This window comes from Saimiri boliviensis, chromosome 12 (genome assembly GCF_048565385.1).
Source record: "Saimiri boliviensis isolate mSaiBol1 chromosome 12, mSaiBol1.pri, whole genome shotgun sequence".
Classification (NCBI taxonomy): Eukaryota; Metazoa; Chordata; class Mammalia; order Primates; family Cebidae; genus Saimiri; species Saimiri boliviensis.
In genome coordinates, this window is record NC_133460.1 from 59,007,868 (window position 1) to 59,031,373 (window position 23,506).

At 39.2% G+C, this 23,506-nt stretch overlaps 1 protein-coding gene across 3 annotated transcripts in view; it reads left to right on the forward strand.

The window, feature by feature from the left end:
- The first annotated feature begins 15 nt into the window (after positions 1 to 15).
- Positions 16 to 23,506, forward strand: part of LOC104650013 (cyclin-Y-like protein 2) — a 45,375-nt gene continuing 21,884 nt past the window's right edge. For 2 of the 3 annotated variants that reach the window (XR_012512867.1, XM_074382481.1), the window contains exons 1-8: positions 16 to 1,202; positions 3,442 to 3,501; positions 5,459 to 5,493; positions 12,077 to 12,177; positions 15,888 to 15,923; positions 18,834 to 18,885; positions 19,668 to 19,787; positions 20,694 to 20,860. Coding sequence is in view for 2 of the 3 variants with exons in the window: in XM_074382481.1 (XP_074238582.1) it covers positions 407 to 1,202; positions 3,442 to 3,501; positions 5,459 to 5,493; positions 12,077 to 12,177; positions 15,888 to 15,923; positions 18,834 to 18,885; positions 19,668 to 19,787; positions 20,694 to 20,860 (1,367 nt within the window). In the remaining variant the exon portion in view is untranslated. The remainder of the gene's footprint in view (positions 1,203 to 3,441; positions 3,502 to 5,458; positions 5,494 to 12,076; positions 12,178 to 15,887; positions 15,924 to 18,833; positions 18,886 to 19,667; positions 19,788 to 20,693; positions 20,861 to 23,506) is intronic. The other variant, XM_074382482.1, reaches the window with a different exon arrangement.

Consider the following 23,506-nt stretch of genomic DNA (forward strand, 5'->3'; position numbering starts at 1 on the left):
GCAGCCAGGGCGGGGCATTGTGAGGTTTGGGGCGGGGCATGGTGAGTCATGTGCCTGGGCTTCCACCTGGGCCAGTGGGCTTCAGTCTGTAGTGACTGCAGAAGGAGGAGCAGCTCCTTTTGTGCTCTCTTCAGGTAGTTGTATCTCTCAGCGCTTGTTGGGTTTCCCAACCTATTAAATTAGCCATCTGTTTTTGACCCTCCCAGACAAGTCAACTCAGGAGAGGCAGCAGGGTGCGGGCCTTGGCCCGAGCCCCGGCTGGGGCCGGGCTGTGGGGTGGCCAGGTGAGCCGCCGGCAAGACCATCTCTGAAAGTGCGGCATAGCCTCGGCCTAGGGCAGCAGGAGTGCCTGGCCATCACTGTGAGCGGAGGCACAGGTGGCAGCAGACAGGAGTAGAGGCGCCCCATGGGGAACATACTGAGCTGCTGTGTATGCCCCAAGGTCTGCCAAGAGTCGGACCAGGATGAGGGGTCAGGGTGTCCTCCTGAGTCTAAAATCTGTGAGGCAGCAGCTGAGGACACGGCAGCAGCTGAGGACACGGCAGCAGCTGAGGACACCGCAGCAGCTGAGGACACGGCAGCAGCTGAGGACACGGCAGCAGCTGAGGACACGGCAGCAGCTGAGGACACCGCAGCAGCTGAGGACACCGCAGCAGCTGAGGACACGGCAGCAGCTGAGGACACGGCAGCAGCTGAGGACACGGCAGCAGCTGAGGACACCGCAGCAGCTGAGGACACCGCAGCAGCTGAGGACACCGCAGCAGCTGAGGACACGGCAGCAGCTGAGGACACCGCAGCAGCTGAGGACACGACAGAAGCTGAGGACACCGCAGCAGCTGAGGACACGACAGAAGCTGAGGACACGGCAGAAGCTGAGGACACGACAGCTGAGGACCTGACAGGAGCTGAGGACACCACAGCAGCTGAGGACACGACAGAGGCTGAGGACACGGCAGCAGCTGAGGACACGGCAGAGGCTGAGGACATGACAGAGGCTGAGGACACGACAGCAGCTGAGGACACGGCAGCAGCTGAGGACACGACAGAAGCTGAGGACACGGCAGCAGCTGAGGACCCGACAGCAGCTCAGGACACGGCAGCCCCAGCGCCCACGGCTGCTGCTGTAGAACCTGCCGAGTTGACTGTTGAAGCTGGTGAGGACCGTCCTGTGCATGACATCTGTGATGGGGAGATGCCTGAAGGTAAGGAGGTGACACTGCCATCTGCCCTGGCCACTCCTCTGGGTGCTGGTGTCTTCAAGGTGCCCTGGGTGTCATCCCCTACCTCAGGCTCCTTTTTGCCTGTAGCCAGCTTTTCCAGGGCTGGTCAGAAACAGAGGCTGGCTCTGCCTTGCGTTCCTTTTTCCACCGCTTAGTCTTTCTCCACGGAGTCCAGTCAATTTCTTTTCTCCTCCCTTCCCAAACACCCAGTTCTTGCTCCCTCATCTCATTCTCTCAGGCTGACCTGGGACCATTTATTTATGGCTCTTCTTGTCTGTAGCTCTGTTTATTATTCTGTGGGATTTTGTTGAGGCTTTTTTGGAATATTCTCTTCCTTTTTCCAATAAAAACTCAAATACCCCAACTTTCCAGTACCCATCTCATTCTTTTTTTGTACCTATCCAGATGGTACCTAAGTGAAGGAACCAGGTAAGTGCCTAATTATTTCTTTCATTAAAGTAGCTAAATCTCAGGACAATTCATACTGAAATATTTGGGGAGTTCTTTGAAATCAGAATGAAGGTTGCCGTGGGAGAGATGAGAGGATATTCTTAATGGGTTGCTTTAAGTCACCTTGATAGGTGCTTATTTTTTTTTTTTTTTACTGTAATTTGAACACAAAAGGAAAGAAAATGGGAGGGTGCTTAAAGTAATTGTGAAAGGTATGAAATGTCATGGCCAGGGCTGCAGAAAAATGGGTGTTTGTTTTTCCCCAAAGGAGTTTACCTATGAGGCTCTGATGACTTTAAAATTCTTACTTTAACACAAAATGTGTCTCTAGATTTATTCTGGTGACTTAACAGACTTTATGTACCTCCGTGTTCTAAAAGAGAGGTAGGGATGGTTCGTGGTCAAAACTTTGAAAAGACATGGAATGTCAATGTAGACTTTTAACATGTAACATAAAGATTGAATGTTAAAACTGTGGAGAGTGTTTGCTGCCATGGCTCTCCCTTTGTCCTTCTCCCACCTGACAATAGCATCTTGTGTAAAGATAAGAAAGTAAAGCGTAAGAAGCTGGAAGCCATCATTCTCAGCAAACTAACACAGGAACAAAAACCAAACCCCACATATTCTGTCTCATACGTGGTAGTTGAATAACTAGAACAAATGGACACAGGGAGGGGAACATCACACACTGGGGGGTTCATTGTGGGGTGGGGTGTAAGGGGACGGAGAACATTAGGACAAATACCTAATGCATGTGGGGTTTAAAACCTCGATGATGCATTTATAGGTGCAGCAAACCACCAGGGCACATGTATACTTATGTAGCAAAGCTGCACGTTCTGCACGTGTATCTCAGAACTTAAAGTAAACAAAACAAAACAAAACAAAACATTGATTGGGCTCTTAGTTTTTTCCAGAGGTAGAATAATTAAGACTCATGATGAATGTGACTTTGTAACTTGGAGTACAATACTCACTCTTCAAGACGTTTAAGAATTTTGAATAAACATATATTATGTGAATTGATTATACCTTTATACACAGAATGTGTAAATACTTGTGTAAACTTATACTCTGGTTGCTGGTGTAAGGAAAGCCTGTGAGTGATTTTACACAACGGTTCATAGATGGGTGGTGTTGGATTAGAGAACAAAAGAGGCTCTTTATTGCGATTCTTTAGGATTACCGTACAGTTCATGTATGTCTCTTTTGGCCCCTTCCAATACAAAGAAGCCTTGTGTGTGTTCTCCTTATGTATTCCTAATGAAGAAATGAAGACAGAGATCTCACATGACTATGGAAGACAGCTGCTCAACGGAACTAAGGTTCTGTGTCTTCAGAATGACATGGAAGTGACAAATATACTGAATTTACTTTTAAAAAAATTTTTAAACTCCAGAATACATCTTATATTTTGTCTATAAAATAGGCCTGTCTTTTGAAATGTATTGCCATCTTGATTTATTTTATGCAAAGTTGATTTTACACAACTCAAAGGGAACATTTACCTCTTTCTTTTTTTTAAATAAAAAAGAATCTCAATATGTTACTCATGCTGGCCTAAATTCCTGACTTGGATTCGAGGGATTTTCTTATCTCATCCTCCTGAGTAGCTGGGAGTAATTTCATGCACCACCTTGTCTGGCCTCCTCTACACATTCATTTCAATGGATAAAAATAAAGTAGAGGTATTAAAATGGCCTCCTTGTAGAATAAATGAGCTGATAAATTGTTATAATGATGACATCTTTTTTCTTTTCTCTCTGTATAGATAGGGCTTTGGAGTCTGACCCTTCTGATCATCCAGGAGCAAAGAAATCTCAAGCAGATGGTGAGACAACATTGTTTTTTTCCACCAAGAAAAAGAGTGAAAACTCTTGTTTGATGAGGTGTATAATAGAAAGTGTTTAGCAAAGCTCATATTGGTTTAAATTTTTAAATTTTTCACATATTCACTTGTGTTATTTTAACATGTGATATACTTTCCTTTAGTTGTTATCATGCTAGTGAAAACATGTCAACTTTTTGTTTATACATTTTCCCATCTTTGTATCAGCACAATTTGTTATGTAATGGAGGAGTCTTAGATTTATCTTTATGTTTAATTCTTTGTCCCTCTTCCCAATGGATAAGGATAGAAGTATAGGTAGTGAAATGGCTTCCTTGTCAAATAAATGAGTTGATAAATTGTTATAAGTGATTACATATTTTTTCTTTTCTCTCTGTATAGATATGGCATTAGAGTCCAACCCTTGTGAAGCAAGGAAATCCCAAACAGATAGTGAGACAACATTGTTTTTTCCGCCAAGAAAAAGAGTGAAAAATCTTGTTTGATCAGATGTATTGTAAAAAGTATTTAGAAAAACTCCTATTATCTGACACAGTGGGAGGTCTCTTTCCCCTCCTGGATTTCCCCTCTGGGGTCCCGCTTCCACACACTCTCTCGGGGAAGCTTTCTCTCTTCTCTGTTTCTCTCTCTCTCTCTCTCTCTCTCTCTCTCTCTCTCTCTCTCTCTCTCTCAATAAATCACTTTTCTGCAAATAAACAAACAAAAAGAAAAACTCATATTAGTTTATTACCAGAATGAGAATTTGCTTCTTACCATGGGAATGGCACCAAACCATTCATAAGGAATGCTCCGCTATTACCCAAACACTTCTCACTAGGCCCTGTTCTCATAAGGGTTCCATTTTAATCATGAGATTTGGAGAGGGAGACATATCCAAACCATATCAGAGGTGTATTTCCCAGTTCCTTCCAGAGACATGGGCTTCTCACACCTGGAGAGCATGAAAGCCAAAAAAAGAAGAGCGATTCCATGTCCGTCACACTTCAGTGATAGGAATGTTTGCCTACAAGGCCCTTCCAGCATTAAAGGTGGAGGCAGTATAGGAAACAAAGCATGGCCCAAGTCCCTCTTGGCCGGGTGCAGTGGCTCATGCCTGTAGTCCCAGCACTTTGGGAGGTGGAGGTGGGTTCATCATGAGGTCAGGAGTTCGAGACCAGCCTGACCAAAATGTTGAAACCCCGTCTCTATTAAAACAAAAACTAGCCGGGCATGGTGGGGTGCACCTCTAATCCCAGTTACTCAGAGGCTGAGGCAGGAGAATTGTTTGAACCCTGAAGGCAGAGGTTGCAGTAAGCCAAGGTCACACCATTGCACTCCAGCCTGGGTGACAGAGCGAGACTCCTCCGTATCAAAAAACAAAAAAGAACAAACAAACAAACAAAAGATTAAATTTAAGATAGGTTACTTTTCAGTTGTGTGAAGACCCTGTTTTTCTTTGTTTTGTTTGTAGCAACGTATTAGTAGATGACCACTGATTGTGGTTGGAGAGGCTTACAGGGATTCTGGTGCATCTAGAGATGGGTGCCTGGCCAGGAAGTAGTTCTTAGAGCTGTTAGCTCTTAGATTCCAGTAATTAAGCTATGTGTGAATGCAGAATGGGAGAATACTAACGGATCAGGGCTCATATATGCAACAATTAAATTTTTTTATTAGCTAAATGTTTCATCTGGCCTAATTTTTGTGCCCTTTTGTACATGAGTATTATTTCACTCGTATGTAATAAAAACGGAAAGTAAACTATGTCAAAAATCTAAGTTTTTACATTTTACTTTATGAGATTTATCATGACAGTGAGTTTAAATTATAAATTGTTGAAATTAATTTTTTAAATGGAATTTTCTCTGATTGCACATGGGAGTAGTCAGTAAGATGTTAACAACTACTTTTATTTTATATTGTTTGTGTCAGAAGTGACCGGGTTTTTTTCTTTCATTCTTAGCACAAGAAATAGGAGAAAACAGCGATACAAACCATGTAAGTAAATAGTCAAATAGTCGAGAAATTGATACTTTGATGTAAAAGTATGTCTCTCTTGATTCCTTTAAATTATAATGGGGACCCAGTGGTATAGGATGGACCTCGTTTCATGGATTTTCTGAATCTTTTCTACTTTCCTATCAAATTTATCCTGAAAAGTCTTCAGCTTAGTGTGCCCACCTTTTAAGGATTGCTGACACTCAAGTTAAATTTTAATAGTTGGTTGTGGTATAAAGATCTATTTTAAATATATAATCTAATTTTTAATGAAATAACAAAAATAGAAGAGCTCAGTTAATTGTCAGTATGGACTATTGACCCTCTGTCACAGCAGGTGAAAGCATATCTTCCTTGCTAACCATGACCTTATTTTTCTCCCTCTGTTTCTTTCAACTGTAGCACACTTTTTAATTCAATCAGTAATATTGACATGATTATGACTATCCAAATATTATTCACTGCTGAGTTATATGTTGTTTTCACGGTGTCTCTTCGTTACATATTCCTTCATCCTTTCTCTGAAACAGTTCTGAAATCTGAGCACTTCTGCACTTCTTCTGGATCATCTTTTTTTTCCTAGCCTATGCTGGTTCATCCAGCCAAATGCAATAAGTAGCCTCTGGATGGTCTGTCACTTTATTGAAAAATAATAATTATTGTTAAATTATATTTTACATGTAATTTACATTTCACAGCCATTATTTTTTAGCATGAAGCTAATTTTCTGACGATATTCATTTGCCTGTTTTCTAACAGCTGATCCCTCCCCCCCAAGTGTTGCAGCATTTATCACATGCCTTTCAAAGATATTTTCCATCTGCTAAAGCATATCTGTTCCTCTTTGTTTTTGGCGGGTGGTGGGCAGCCTTTCTTTGGCCTTTTGTCATCCTAGTTCAGTATAGAGAGGCTTTCCCTAGAGATGCTTGATGTCTTAGTCTATCTGTGCTATCTCTTTAAAGTCTTTTGGGCTCTCACATAACTGCTGTCTTGTGTGGGATCGCCAAGATTCTGTGTTTCCTTCTGTCCTGTTATCCTCTCTAGTTGTACTTAAGCACACTTTCCTGGGCAGAGATGTTTAGAGATCTGACCAGTCTTAAAATTCTTCTTCCTTGATAGAGAGTAAACTTCTAGGTTGAATCTAAATTTTATGGTTCTGAAGATACTCTGCAATTGTGCTCTCATCACAGTGTTGTTCTTGAATCTATTGCCATTGCGTGACACGTTATTTATAACTGCGTTTTATGTATTTTGGAAGCTTTCTCGGAGGTTTTCTGTCTCTGAGATTCTGAAATTTCATAATAACAGCTTGGTGGGGGATCTTTTCATTTTACTGAGGCTACTAAGTCTGCAGACTCTCTCTTTTTGAGAATGTTTTTTATTTTCTCTGTTCCTTTTTTCTGAGAGTAGTGTTACTCAGGTGCTAGGCTGCTTAGACCAATAGACCTGATTTGGTTTCCAATTTTTTCCCTTCAGTTTTTTTCAGTTTGTCTTTTTATTCTACATCTGGGGTATGCTGTGAGTTTATCGTCTACTATATCTATTGAATTTTATGTATTTTTTAGAGTGTTTTAACATTTTAAATAAGTTTTGCTCCTGATTTTGACCAGTCCCATGAATTTTGTGTGTGTTGTTTCAATCTCTCTTGTTGGAGGCTTTTCTCCAATGTGTAGTGGTCCCTGGCTGGCTTGGTTGATTTGGAAGCAGGACTCTGTTAACTGATGACACTCAGTGTGAAGTTGTGGAAGCAACTAGCTTTTCTTTTGGGAAACCTCAGTGTATTATCTGGGTATCTTTATTCGAGACAGTTTAGTTTCTTGAGAATATTCTCCCAAGTTTCTGCCTGGCTACTTGCTTTCCAAAAGCAGAGTTAGGGAAGAAAGTTGGAGTTCCATTTTTGGTGTATAGTTTTCTTTATATCTCAGGTTTAATCTATGGTAGTTGGGAGCCAGAAATTCTCAGGTTTGGTATATCCAGGGAACACACATCTAAGTTTCTTATCAGATGGGAGAACAGGTGGACCTGAGTCCCTAACCACAGATTTTCAGCTGACCTTGGTGGCTTTGTTTTACATTTTGTACTACTTTTCAAAGTGCTGTTTGCCTCTAAGTTCACAGCCCACCTTTAGTTCTCCAAGACAAACTGCTCGCTTCTGTTGCAGTCACTTTCTCTTTTTTTTTTTTTTTTCTGAGACAGAGTCTTGGTTTGTCACCTCAGCTGGAGTGCAATGGTGAGATCTCAGCTCACTGCAACCTCTTCCTCCTGGGTTCAAGCAATTCTCAGCCTCAGCCTCCTGAGTAGCTGGAATTGAAGGCACCTGCCATCACAGCCAGCTGAGTTTTGTATTTTTAGTAGAGATGGGGTTTCACCATCTTGGCCAGGCTGGTCTTGAACTCCTTGGCCTCCCAAAGTGGTAGGATTATAGGCGTGAACCTCCTCACCTGGCCTCCAGTCACTTTCTTTAGGCATCATAGTTGTGCTTCTGTGTTATTTACTACTTTATCTACTTTTTATGTCTCAGCATTTATTAAAAATTACCTCTTTTCAACCTTCTCTCCTAGTACTGTGTGTCACCTTTATTTTGTGACTAATGAGATGTCTAGAGGGAGAGGAAATAAATTTGTGATCAATCTATTATATTTAATCCAAATTTAGGACCTATATTAAAGTGTAAATCAAAGTTTAATTTCAATATCATTAATGATATTAACCCAGACAATTTTTTAGTGATGTATCTATAATAAGCATGTTACAGTTGTCTTCTAAGGCCTTGTTTGATATTTTTATTCAAACTTTGTACACTGTCATATTATCCCATTACTTCACAACATAGATGGAGCTGTTTTCATGAATGCTTACAGTGTTAGAAATATTTAAGTTAATTAAGATATGTTTATTTTTAGCCTGTTCAACATAGCAAGACCTCATCTCTACAAAATGGTGAAATAACAGATTAGCCAGGCATGGTGGCATATGCGTTTAGTTTTACCTACTCAGGCAGCTGAGGCAGAGGATTGCTTGAGCTCAGGAGTTTGATGCTACAGTTAACCATCATTGCACCACTGCCCTCCAGCCTGGGTGACAAAGTCAGACCTTGTCTCAGAAAAAGGAAAAAAGTTATTACTAGTTTAACAACATGCCTAAAATTTGTCCTGACAAAAAGGAGAGAGAAAAACGTAAACTTTAGTTTTTATTTTATTTATGTTTGCTGAGAAGATTGCTGTAGTTTATCTATGTTTTATTTCTGTAGATTTTGGGGAGAACAGGTGGTATTTGGTTACATGAGTAAGTTCTTTAGTGATGATTTGTGAGATTTTGGTGTACCCATCACCTGATCAGTATCCACTAAACCTGATTTGTAGTCTTTTATCCCTCACCCTTTTCCCACACTTTCCTCTGAGTCCCCAGAGGCCGTTGTATCATTCTTATGCCTTTGCATCCTCGTAGCTTAGCTCCCACATATGAATGAGAATATACAATGTTTAGTTTTCCGTGCCTGAGTTACTTTACTTAGAATAATAGTCTCCAGTTCCATCGAGGTTCCTGGGAATGCTGTTAATTTATTCCTTATTGTAACTCAGTGGCGTTCCATCATTCATATATATATAATGTATATAAAATATATACATGTACATCACAATTTTTTAGCCCCTCATTGACTGATGGACATTTAGGCTGGTTCCGTATTTTCGTAATTGAAATTTGTAAATTGTAATTTGTTTGAGTTTCTTGTAGATTCTGGGTAATAGCCCTTTGTCATAGAGTGTGAAGACTTTCTCACACTCTGTGGGTTGTCTGTTTACTCTGCCGATTGTTCCTTTCCCTGTGCAGAAGCTCTTCAGTTAAGTCTTACCTGTTTGTTTTTGTTGCATTTGCTTTTGGGTTCTTGGTCATGAAGTCTTTGCCTAAGCCAGGGTCTAGAAGGGTTTTTCCAAGATTGTCTTCTAGAATTTTTATGTTTTCAGGCATAGATTTATGTGCTTGATCCATCTTGAGTTGATTTTTGTGTATGGTGATAGTTGAGGATCCAGTTTTATTCTCCTGCATATGGCTTGCCAGTTATCCCAGCATCATTTGTTGAATAGGGTTTACTTTCTTCACTTTATGTTTTAGTTGGCTTTGTTGAAGATCATTTGGCTATAAATATTCAGGTTTATTTCTGGGTTCTTTCCTCTGTTCCATTGGTGTATATGCCTGTGTTTATACCGGTTTGATGCTGTTTTGGTAACTAGGGCTTTATAGTATAGTTTGAAATTAGGGAATGTGATTGATGCTTCCAGATTTGTTGTTTTTGCTTAATTTTGATTTTGCTATGTGGAGTCTTGTTTGGTACCATATCAGTTTTAGTATTACTTGTTTCTAGTTTTGTGAAGAAGGATGATGGTATTTTGATGGGAATTTTATTGAATTTGTAGATTGCTTTTGGCAATATGGTCATTTTTACAATATTCATAGTACCCATTCATGAGCAGGAGGTGTCTTTCCTTTGTGTCCATCATTTCATTCAGCAATGTTTTGTGGTTCCCAACAGCATATCAAAAAGATAATGCACCATGATGAAATGGGTTTCATACCAGGGATCCAGGGATGGTTGAACATACACAGGTCAATAAATATGGTACATCACATAAACAGATTTCGAAACAAAAATCACATGATCATCTCAATAGACACAGAAAAAGCATTTGACAAAATGCAGCATCGTTTTATCATGAAAACCCTCAGCAAAATGGGCATACAGAGGTCATACCTCAATGTAATAAAAGCCATCTATGACAAACCCACAGCCAACATAATACTGAAGAGGGAAAAGTTGAAAGCATTCCCCTTTAGAACTGGAACAAGGCAAGGATGCCCCAGTCTCACTGCTTTTATTCAGCGTAGTACTGGAAGACCTAGCCAGAGCAGTCACGCAAGAGAAAGAAGTCAAGGGCATCCAGATCAGTACATAGGAAGTCAGACTGTCACTGTTTGCTGATGACATGATTTTATACTTAGAAAACCCCAAGGACTCCACCAGAAAGCTCCAAGAAACTGATAAATGAATTTAGCAAAGTTTCAGGAGACAAAATTAGTATACACAAATCAGTAACTCTTGTGCCCTAACCGCAAATGCTGAGAATCGAACCAAGAACTCAGCCCCTTTTATAATAGTTGCAAAAATAAAATAAAATTTTTAGGAATAGACCTATCCAAGGAAGTGAAAGACCTCTACATGGACCTTTGATGGTAAGCTTTTGGTTTTGCCTTACTCAATTACTGGGTATAATTATCTTCTAGTTTTTGTTATTAACCTACTATGTAACCCCTTCCATTTCTTGTTAAAGATGATAAAATTTCACACTCTTCATTCATACTGACTGCAGTTAGATGATTTGTTTCTTTTTTGTTGACTACCTTAAATAATACCTATAAACAGTAAACCGTTAGGAGTGTTTTTGGTGTAATTAAATGTAGTAAGACTTATTTTCCAAATTATAACTGAATTAATTTATTAAATACTTGTCAAAATTTTTGATTTACTCAAAATTCTGTGCTCAGCAGCTGGAGGTAGAAAGAGTAAGAGCCCTCTCTTACTCTTATGGAGAGGCATACTTTCTCATAAGGGAAATACTGGGCAAGAATTACTATCTTGTAACCAGTGGTGAATTTGATTAATTAGTGTACAAAAAAACAAAAACAAAAGGTTTTTTTGTGTGGCTGCTGGCAAAAAGATTCAAGAAGGTAGATGGAATCAAGCTTGCTGAAACAAGGAGAGAGAAAAACAGTCTTCTAGGCAGAGAGCAAGGGTATAGCAGGAAAATGCCTAGGTGCAGGTCAGATGATTTACAGAATGAAATTAATCAACTTTTGAAATGAATGGCAAGTATTCTCTGAGAGTTTCATTTGAATCATATCATGGCAGTCTTATTTATACATGAAGTGAAAGTTAAATTTTTTAAGTTGTTACCTGTTTTCAGGGTGTGAGAGAATATTTAAGTGATAATCCTTTTATCCTCCACATAAGGAAACAGGACTAGAGAAACCTATGGCTTCCTCCCTTGGTGGTGGCCTAGCAACCCTGGCACACAGAACCTCTGAATGTGAAACACCTGTTTTGTCACAATATTGCCTGAAATAATACACGTAGGATTAGTAAGTTCGTAAATACATTAGTCTTGTATTCATTGCAATAAATTTCTCTTATACCAGTATTATTTAATACATTATATTTTATTGTAATAAATTAATAGAAATTCTCAGCTGCTTTATATCAATGAAATTCTCAGCTGCTTTATAGCAATAAAAAAACAATGAAATTGTATTTTAAATTTCTGTCATTATATATAAAGAGAATTCATAAAATCCTTGTTAGGTTTGATGACAGGTAGCATATTAAGAGCAGCATTTTCTAACCCATATCTCAATATCATCTCTGGAAGTTAAGAGCCTCCATTGGTTTTTCTATACAGTGCACGTGATATCACACTCAGGCAGTTCATGGAGTGTAAGAAATACCTTAGTGCTTTGTCATTTGACATTTTAACTGAGAAAAAAAAAACACGCTTTGATAAGTTTACCTTATCCTTCCCTTCCTCTTTAGATAGATACGTATTTTTTTTCTTTGAAATGCAACTCGTGCTCGACGATTTTCCTGGACGACAGCACAGCCAGCTGCCCTCATTTTAAAATGACACTAAAATCGTGAGTACAACTCTACTGCCAAGGGACAGATTAAAATTATTTCAGCCATTTGTTTGTCCTCTTCAATCCGTTTAAGAAATTGGAGTCAACTATATATTGATACCAGATTCTAAATATTAAATATCAGTTTCTCTTTTCATCTTCTACATCATGGTGGAAGGAAAAATCTCTTAGCAAATAAGCAATTTCAGAAAAAGTGTTGCTATTTATTTGATGCCTTTATACCTTAAGAGAATGTTGAATGCAGTAAGAAGGATAGGTTCCCTTTATTGAATGTTTTTTTGTGAAAAATTAGTTTCTCAATACGTTGCAGGCCTAAGTCAATGTGTACTACTTTGAACATTAGTCTTAGAAGAAGGAACAGCTTTTTCTCCTCTGGCACCACAGTGTGTCTGCATTTGAATTTCTCCCATTGTGCATGAGCACCTCATGGTCCACAAAGATGCACTTGGAGAGCACTCTGAGATGAAGTTTATTTTATAAAAGGAACAGCCACCAACACCATCATCACAGGGGCTGTCCAGTGTCCATTATGATCATCTCCTTGGTTATTAGTGTTGATTTTTAGAGCACAGTTTGGAAAGTGCTAATTTAGAATATTAATGTCCTTATATTTAACTTTACTTTTCATTCTGGAAATATAACTAGCTAGCTTATAAACAATTTTGTTTTGAATGCACTAGCTTTTTTAGAAAGTGCTAATTTAGAATATTAATGTCCTTATATTTAAGTTTACTTTTCATTCTGGAAATATAACTAGCTACCTTATAAACAATTTTGTTTTGAATGCACTAGATTTTTTTTTTTTTTTTTTTTTTTTGAGACGGAGTTTCGCTCTTGTTACCCAGGCTGGAGTGCAATGGCGCGATCTCGGCTCACCGCAACCTCCGCCTCCTGGGTTCAAGCAATTCTCCTGCCTCAGCCTCCTGAGTAGCTGGGATTACAGGCACGTGCCACCATGCCCAGCTAATTTTTTGTATCTTTAGTAGAGACAGGGTTTCACCATGTTGACCAGGATGGCCTTGATCTCTCGACCTTGTGATCCACCTGCCTCGGCCTCCCAAAGTGCTGGGATTACAGGCTTGAGCCACCGTGCCCGGCCCTTGAATGCACTAGCTTTTTTAGCTAATTCAATTGTCAGTAACTTTTACTTTAATTAAAAATGGCAGGTTTACACTCATAATAATATCACTTTTCTCTCTCCAATAGTTGAGATGAAATTGTGTTTCAGCAAAAATTGGAATCAAATTATGTCTTAGGTGCTGAGCTTTGGGACCTATTGAATAATCACTAAATGTCTGTGGTCAGCCAAGTTTCTTCAATCCTTTTTCTTTTTTTTTTTTTTTTCTTTTTTTTTTTTTTGAGACGGAGTTTTGCTCTTGTCTTATTGCCCAGACTGGAGTGCAATGGCACCATCTTGACTCACCACAACCTCCACCTCTCAGGTTCAAGCAATTCTGCCTCAGCCTCCCAAGTAGCTAAGATTACAGTCATGCACCACCACACCCAGCTCTTTTTTTTTTTGGGAGAGTTGAGGTTTCTTTGTGTTAGTCAGGCTGGTCTCGAACTCTCAACCTCAGGTGATCTGCCCACCTCTGCCTCCAAAAGTGCTGGGATTACAGTCATGAGCCGCCACACCTGGCTGTCTCTTAAATCTTTGAGCATAAAAACAAACAAACAAACTACTTTGGCTAAAGTCCCTGGCTGCTTTTGAATTAAAACGATTTTTATGTGTTAGCATAGAATTCCAAAGTAGCTTTGAAGATAGTTTTGTTCAAACAAATTTCATGCTTTTTTCCTCATTCTTCTAATTTTTAGAAGTCTACTTTAAAAGTAAAGTAAGTTTTAATTTACCATCAGCAAGTTTGAGAAATGATCATTTGGTGCGTTCACTCTTGGTGAAATAGAGGTTTATTGAGCGAATTAATAGGGCAAATTGGCTTCAGGAAAAGATTTTGAAAAATATTCATCACAAGTTAGTAGTGCACTGTAATCAGTGGGATAGGTGGAACTCATTGGGATCACTTTTACAAAGTTTGTCTTCAAAATAGATGTCTGCAAATACACGTATCCTTCAATCTCCACTCCCTCTATCTCCAGGCACTGAGAAGCCTTTTAGGAAAACATAGCATCTTTATGTGAAGAAAAGCATCCCAGAAGATTCTGATTTTCACCCCAACTCAATCATTTCAAATTTTGCTGCACATTGAAATCACCTGGGAAACTTTTGCCAACAACCCTGATGGCCAAAGTTATATCCAATGCTAATTATTGAAAGTGAGGCCGTTATTAAAGCTTCTCAGGTGATTTTAATGTGCAGCAAAATTCAGAGCCATTGCCTAATTTGAGTTTAGGGCAAGAAACTGCTCCTATTTGTTGGGACCTTGGGCAAGTCAGTTTTAAGATTTGTTTCCCTGACCTGTAAAATGAATGTTGGATTAAATGTCTTGTAAGATAATTGGTCCTTTCCAGCATATAACTTCAAATTCTGTGATTTTAAAATTATTTCAGAGATGAAAACTACTTGAAGCAGTATAGACATGTCCATCTGAAGTGCTCATGTTACAGGCTTCTTAAAAAGTGCTGTTACTAAAATTGAGATTTGCCTTCCCTCCGTTATTTTGAACCTCATTGTAGATGCTGAGGGCAAATGGAAGCACGTAACTTATGTAAGAGAACCTCTTGTTTTCTGATACACAGCATCAATGGGTAACATAGAAATACAGTTACATATATCTGAAGAATTGTATCTGTTCATAAATACTTCAGTTAAACTAACTGAAGATACCTGCCATTGATATGACACTGTGTCGTGCTGCACTACCTTGTTAGCACTGCTTATTTTAGGATTGCTGTACCTATCACTGATGTCATGTGAGCTTATGTTTACTAATATATTTTCTAGTAATTATGCAAAAGCAATTTCAAATAATTTTATTTGTTATAAAGCACTTTCATTATGTTATGCATTTTTTGGGAAATAATTTTTAAAATTGGTGGGTAGGAGACAGTAAACTAAACTAAAATGCAGGGCCTAACATCTTAAAAAAGAAACCACTACTGTGTGGCTGAAATTTAAACGTATGTACACATAGATATAAATTGCATGAGTCAGGGTGTGGCGGCTCAAGCTGTAATCCCAGCGCTTTGGGAGGCTGAGGCAAGCAGATCACTTGAGGCCAGGAGTTTGAGATCAACCTGACCATCATGGCAAAACCCCATCCCTACTAAAAATACAAAAATTAGCCGGACATAGTGGGACCAACCTGTAGTCTCAGCTACTTGGGAGGCTGAAGCATGAGAATTGCTTGAACTCGGCAGGTAGAGGTTGTGGTGAGCCAACGTTGCTCTGGGCTACAGAGCAAGACTCTGGGTCACAATAAATAAATACATAAAATAAATTATATATGATGAAAGGTTTTGTGGGTAGAAGAACATATAACAAGGAAATATATTATTATTTATATATTATAATCATCTACAGAAATACGTTTTCTAACAGTGTATTGTATTGCCTTGCATTTTTGTTCTCATATTTTTGCTAAAACCCAAGAAATGAAAACAAGAAAGTGCCCTTATGGTACTGTTCTGAACTAGAAGGTTTTAATTTCAGGGCCGCTAGGAGAGTTTCCACCACACCCTTTTAAAAAAATGTCTTCAGACCTAACAAATGATAACATCTATTGTTATGAATGTTTTTCCTTCCACAGTATGGCCTTGGAGATATATCTTCTTATCAAGGAAAGGTGAGGTTTTTAAAAACTGTCTTGTTATTCTGGCTAATTACTTTGCAAGCTATCAAGCTCTTTAGGTCACAGCTCTAGACATCATGAGCTGTATTGGGCCTGCTAAAATATCCAAGCAAATTATTTGTGTTTTCTTTGGTCCTTAACACTTTTAATTCTTAAATGATTAGGAATCTCAGAGAGCATGTATTTATATTGATGATATTGATATTTACTGTCATAGAACCATAAAATTGAGATTTTTTTCAAAATCTGTTTTTAGTTTAGATTTCACAGCCTTACTACTGTTGATATCTTGATAACGCTTTGTCACGAGGACTGTCCTGTGCATTGCAGAAAGTTTAGCAGAACTGGTGGCCTGTACCCATGATGAGTAGTAACCCATGATCCAGGTTGTGACAACAGAAAATACTCCTTGAGAACAATATTGTTAACATAAAATTTTTAATGAGAAAACAGATTTTCTACAACAAAAAGTTGAGTAAAAAGTGTGTCATGTATTTATATTATTGAAAACCTCGAATGTCACACTTAATAGAAGACAGCTGGATTCTCTAGGTCTTTTTTGCAATTTGCCTTAAGAAGCAATAAGATGGCCAGGTGTGGTGGGAGGCACCTGCAATCCCAGCACTTTGGGGAGGCCAAGGCAGGCAGATTCATTTGAGGTCAGAAGGTTGAGACCAGCCTGACCACCATGGTGAAACTCATCTCTACTAAAAATAGAAAAAAATAGCTGGGCATGATAGCGCATGCCTGTGGTCAAAAAAGGGAAGCAATGACATGCCCTAATCTCATGCAAATATGTACTTGGTAAAAGGTGCATTTTTAAAGCTTTGAGACAGCTGTGGGTATTTAATAATAAGTGAAAACTTGGCAAGTGCTACTTTTTAAAATTAGTTGCAGTGGTATTACACATATTAATAAATTTATTTGGTCAGTCCTCACTAATCTGTCTTGCATGGTAAATGGATCTTTACCCCCATACTTGCATTTATACTCTCATGCATTAGTTATTTGGAATATATTGGTTTATGTTTTATTGTGTCAAAAATGACTTTTAACCACCAATATTATTTTAAAAGTCTTTAAGTGTTGAAAAGCTGTCAAGCCTAGAAGGAGCGAGATTTTCAAAGTCCTCAGGAAAACTTAATTTATCATTGGGAACACATGCTTATTTTCCTTGAAGTGACAACGTCAGTTCATTTATTTTTGAGAAGGATGGTTGTCCTTTTTTTTTAGACTGAGTCTCACTCTGTCACTTGGCTGTAGTACATTGGCATGATCTCAGCTCAAGCAATTCTCTCACTTCAGACTCCTGTGTAGCTGGGACCACAGAGGTGTGGCACCACGTCTGGCTGATTTTTGTGTATTTTTGGCAGAGACAGAGTTTCACCATGCTTCCCAGGCTACTCGAACTTCTAAAGGAGCTCAAGCGATCTGCTGCTTTGGTCTCCCAAAGGTTTTGGATTTTAGAGGTGTGAATCATTGCACCGGCACAGCAGTACCTTTAAATAAAAATGATGTTCTGTGAAAAAAGTGATTGTTCCGCTCACGATTAAATCATGAATTTTTTTTTTTAAACACAACCATACTACAGTCAGCAGAAGTGCTTCTTCTTAGCTTTCTACTGATTCAGAATATTAAAGAGACATGTCAAGATTTAGTAACACCATTGATTTTTACCACCTCAACGAAGACATTCTTAAGTACTTTAGACTACTTTTTAACTGTAAGGGACAATAAAGAACAGAATTACTACCAGTGTAATTGGTACCACTGCCTTGATTTAGGCTGAGAAACCAGCAGTTTTATCCACTTTTGCTTTTATACAGTTATGGCAAGTGTCTATGAAAAAGTAGTCAGTGTCTTTGTATTACTTTCTTAATTAAAAAAAATTTTTTTTTGTATCAACTTTCTGAGGTTGAATTAGTATGATTATCAGAACAGTGTCCAACAGACACAGTGGCTCAGGCCTGTAATCCCAGCACTTTGAGAGGCCAAGCAGATGGAATCACCTGAGGTCAGGAGTTCAAGACCAGCCTTGCCAGCATGATGAAACCCCATTTCTACTAAAAATACAAAAGTTAGCTGAGTGTGGTGGTAGGCGCCCATAATCCCAGATACTCGGGAGGCTGAGGCAGGAGAATCACCTGAACCTGGGAGATGGAGACTGCAATGAGCGAAGCTCCCACCATTGCACTCCAGCCTGGGCAATGAGAGTGAAACTCCATCTCAGAAAAACAAAAACAAACAAAACAAAGAAAAACAAAACAAAACAGTGTTGACCTCTTAGGCCTTCTCAGAAAGGGTCTTCAGGATCCCCAGAGGTCCACAGAGCACATTTGGAGAACCACTGGTTTATCACACAGGCACAATGCATTAGTTTTACAAAATTTAAAGTTAATCAAAGACTAACCTCTTTTAAAATAAAAGGGCAGATGAGTTTTTAATTCAAACAACAGAAAATAAATAAATTCATCATGAAACTATACTACAGAGGACTAAAATGTAAGGAAGCTAGGAAATCAGAATCACATTTGTATTTATTAAAGTCCTAAAGACTTTATTGCCCACCACTACTGCTTTGTAAAACATTCTTGTGTTTCAATGTGTGGTTAAGCAGAGAGAAAATATGTTTGGTTTATTGCCATTGCCTGTTAGGGAGGGTCAATACCTACAGGCAGTTCTGACTGGTTATTGTGAAAAAGACTTCACAGTACAGGACATGATGTACTGAGGAAGAAGAGGTCGGGAAACATTCTGCAGGGCAGGATCCAGGAGAAGAATTTGTAAAACCTGTTTGCTTTGGTGAAGTAAACACCAAAGCACATAGGAGGCATTATTATACTAAACAGGTATGATACTAAGATATTAACAGTTTTTGAAGTAATGCACATTCTTATTTTATAGAGATGGAAATAGAACTCTGGAAATATTTGATGAACGTATATTTCCACTTAACGTAAGTGCACTTTTATTGAGGCTGTATTTTTCTCATAGACTTGTATTTGTTTCATGCTGAAGTCAAAGCCGTCTTTAAATCCTCCCCATTTCGTGTTGCATTTAGTCCTCTTGGGTGTTGTGAAAAGAATGTATTAGAATCAGAACTGATCTGCAGCTCTGTTTAGTTAGTGAACTAGTATGACTAAATCTACTATCAAAATAACAGAAAATGTGTCTTTTAAAAGACAGTTATTAGTAGCATCAAGCAATGTGAGTATATGTAAATACTTTCAACACAGAAGCATGACTTTTATGAAGAGAGTTAAAAATAATTTAAGTTCAAATCAACCCACATGTTATAAAAATTTTTAAATGTACTTCCTCAAGTACATAATAGCCACATGTGGCTAGCGACTATTGTATTTAACAGCATAGGCTTAGAGCCTCATGGTTATAGGAAACTGTATTTTCTCAGTTTATTGCAGAGAATGAGATACCATCAGTAAGACATTAAAGCCTAAGAGTAGCTTACATTTGGATAGAATTATGTGGGGCAAAGAGTAAAAAAAGAACAAAAATTTTCTGAACTTTAGCTCTTATGATTTTTAAGTGAATGTCGATGAGTATTAAATCATTATGGTATTTTAAGATCCCACTGTTCATATTGTAAAAACTGAAAGACATCTCCCCAATCAAAATGATTGTAAATGATACATGGGCACAAATGTGAACACTGCTGTCTAAGAGCACTTCGGGTTTTCTCTTCAATGGATACTTATATTGCATCCTTTCTTCTTTCAGCGAGGAGAGGTTCTGGAAGAACACTTTATGTATGATCCTGCACACAAAACGATTTTTAGATTCATACGTACTCTGTGCAATGCCAAAAAGCTAAATGCTTACTTAGCAATCATAAGTTTGGTAAGATATTTTCTATTTATAAAGCATCTTTAGAAATTGGTCTTGTAGAGTGGCCTGGCCAATGTGGTTAAACCCTGTCTCTACCAAAAAGACAAAAATTAGCCAGGCATGGTGGCACGCCCCTATAGTCCCAGCCACTCGGGAGACTGAGGCAGGAGAATTGCTTGAACTCAGGAGGCAGAGTGCAGTGACCGGAGATCAAGCCAGTGTACTTCAGCCTAGGCAACAGAGCAGGACTCTATTTCAAAAAAAAAAAAAAAAAAGAAAAAGAAATTGATCTTGTAAACAGGGTAGTATGTTCCTGATTTTAAATGAAAGTAGGTTTCTTAAATTATCTCAGAACTTTAAGAGAAACTTATGAAAGCAAATACACACATTTGAGTTGAATCATCATTATGGCTTAAATATTGCCTTGCGTTTCTCATTACAGAACAGTTGCTATTAAAGGCAGCAGGAGGGATTTCTGATTTCTCCCCCCACACTTCAGTGCACACATGCACACGCAGTGCACACACATCCAGGGCATGTGGAGGGCTTGGAATGAAGAGCATTAACATGACCATCTGGTTCATGGGCAGGAATGTGTGCCATTGTAGGTCTAAGCTGAGTCCCAGGGTGTATCCCCAGGCAGTTCTCATGTATGTTGTGTTGAGAGCTACTGCCCTCCGTTCATTTTTCTTGGATGTGTTAATCTACCCCCGCCAGGCAGAGTTGGTAGCAGAAATATTTGGGCTATGATTGTGATATGGCCCCTTACTTAACCTGATAAAACAAAATCTCTGTAGAACATAAGAATAAAAGGCATCTACTTTCTGGTCAAAACCAGAAGTATTCTGGTTTTTCATAAGAGTTCTTATCACAGCACTTAAACTGAGCTAAATCAAAGGCCAGTGCTCTGTTTTCCAGGTATACGTAAAAAGACTTCTAGAGTGTACCGATATCAACATTTGTCCAGCCAACTGGAAGCGGATTGTCTTCGGAGCCACTCTTCTTGTCAGCAAGGTTGGGAACAATGTGGCTCGGTGCAATGACAACTTCTGCAAGCTCTTCGAGAAAATTACACTTGACGACATGTGAGTTTGTATGGTTTTTGTGAACTTTCTCACCATTTTTGAATACTTTATTTGCTGCCATAAACAAACATTTTGAGAAATACTTTTAAAGATTATATTATGCAGGTAATAAGAATGGGCATAAATACCACATACTCTTTCTCCCCAGCTTTAGAAGAACAGTTCATATTTTTCACTAGTCATTGGTAGGTCTTGGTAAATTGCCGTTGTAATAATCTCATAAATGGAAAAGAATTTTTCTGGTGAACGTTTTTGGCAAATATCTTACCAGTGTACAATGAGAAACATGATAGTACAGTCAATTCCCTTAAGGCTTTTACAGGCTGTCTGCAAGTTCTAGTCTCTTTGTGAGGAGCGCATATCTGGCCTTTGAAATAATTGTTTGCCCACTGACAGGTCTGGGGCCTCTGCATTGTGAAGTAGAGCTTCACCCTGAGCCATACGTTGTGTATTTGCGTTTGCTGGTGTTCTCCCGCTTTTCTCTGAAGATCCGTTTTGTAGAAACCTCGAGATACAGAATAGCCACAGTTCCCTGTGCCCCTGTCCTCTTCCCATTAGGAGTGCTGCATCACTGGGCTGATGAGTCAGAAGTTCCAGCGTTCCCCTCAGGCAGTCTGAGAAACATTGCTGGGGCATCACCCCATGCTCACCACACTTAGGAGGTTCCCGGGGCTTTAATGCAACGACAGCACCACTTGGGGGGCCCCAAGTTATCTATGATAATGCGAGAAATCTTGCTGAATCATGGGGTTGCCCATAGACGGCAACATGACACTGAAACAGGAGCTTCATGGGTCTTTCTTTCAGTCTGGCCTCATGACTGCTGTAAAGGGAAGGGTCTTGGAGCTGGTTGGCAGGGTGAGCCAGGGAGGCATTTCCAGCACAGGCTCTCACAGTGTCCACTAGACAGCGAGAATGGCTTTGTGGGTGACACTTAGGAAAATCTGAAGGAACACCTCTTGATGACATAGAAGCATATGAAGCGTATGAAGATGAAGATCCTCAGGCAGTGGAAAGAGGTTTTTGTTTTTTGTTTTTTTGTGTTTTTTGTTTGTTTGTTTGTTTCTTTGTTTTTACGTTTGCCTGTTACTCCAGTTAAGACTGTGATTCAGGATGTATGCAGTCACAAATAGAAGTCTCTGCCAGTTGTGCTCCCCACAGGAATAACAACTTTAGCAACTATCTAAATAAAAAAGCACCTCAATAAGAACTGAAAATTATTTAAATGTTCATATCATGTGGTTTTAACGTCATATCAGTGAAAGAGGCACTGAACGGCATAGAAAAGACAGTCTTGAATTGTTGATGCTACTGTGAACCTGTGGCAAGGAGAGAGGCAACATGCTTGGGGAAGGGAGAGCAAAGCAGCTGTGGGACTTTGCCTGAACTCAGTGCTGCCTCGTCATAGCAGAAAGCAATACAAAGCTGAATCCACCCAAAGCCCACTCACAGAAAAAACATTTAGACTAGCCCCAACCATAGTGGAATTATTCATCCCCGTGGTTGGAACTTGCGTGGTGAAAGCCTGGCTGCCATGGGATAAAATAGTCTGGAGTCCTTAATCAACCTGAAAGGCTGTCTAGGTCACAAGGACTGCAACTCCTAGTGCCATCTGGACAGACCTAGTGCTGTCCCGGAAGTCGTGGCCACAGGGGTGCTTGTATCACTCCCCTCCCAGCTCCAGGCAGCTTAGCACAGAGAGACAGACTTCATTTGTGGGAAAGTGAGTGAAGAAGCGAGTTCTGTCCATTAATCTAGAGAATTCCTTCAGGTCTGATCTCAGACCACCAATGTGGAGCCTCCACAATCCTGCAAAAAGCAATGACATTCTTCACAGAAATAGAAATTAAAAAATGAATCCTAAAATATATAGGCAACTACAAAAGACTCAGAATATCCAAAGCTAACCTGAGCAAAAACAAACCTGGGGGAATTACATTATCTAATTTCAAATTACCCTCTACACCTGTCGTAACCAGAACAGCATGGCACTGTGATTAAAAACAGACACGTAGCCCAATGGAACAGAAAAGGAACCCAGAAACCAATTCATACATCTGCAGTGAACTCATTCTCTGTGAAGGTGCCAAGCACATGCAATGGGGTAATGACAGTCGGTAAGGGGTGCTGGGAAAACTGGATATCCACATGCAGAAGAATGAAACCAGGCTTCTATTTCTTACCTTATACAAAAATCAAATCAAAATGGATTAAAGATGTAAATCCAAGCTGGGTATGGTGGCTCACACTTGTAATCCCAGCACTTTGGGAGGCCAAGATGGGAGAATGGCTTGGTCTCAGGAGTTCGAGATTATCTGGGCAATGCAGTATCTCTGTCTTTTAAAATACTAAAAATAGATTTAAATCTAAGACCTCAAATATGAAACTAAAATAAAACAGTGGGAAAACTCTCCACGATATTGGACTGGGCAAATATTTCTTGCATAATGTTTTATAAGCACAGGCAACCAAAGCAAAAATGGGCAAATTAGGTCACATCAAGTTAAAAAGCTTCTGCACAACAAAGGAAACAGTGAACAAAGTGAAGTGAAAACCCACAGAATGGGGGAAGGTATTTGAAAACTATCTGACAAGGGATTAATTACCAGAATACGAAGGAGCTCAAATAACTCCATAGAAAAAAGA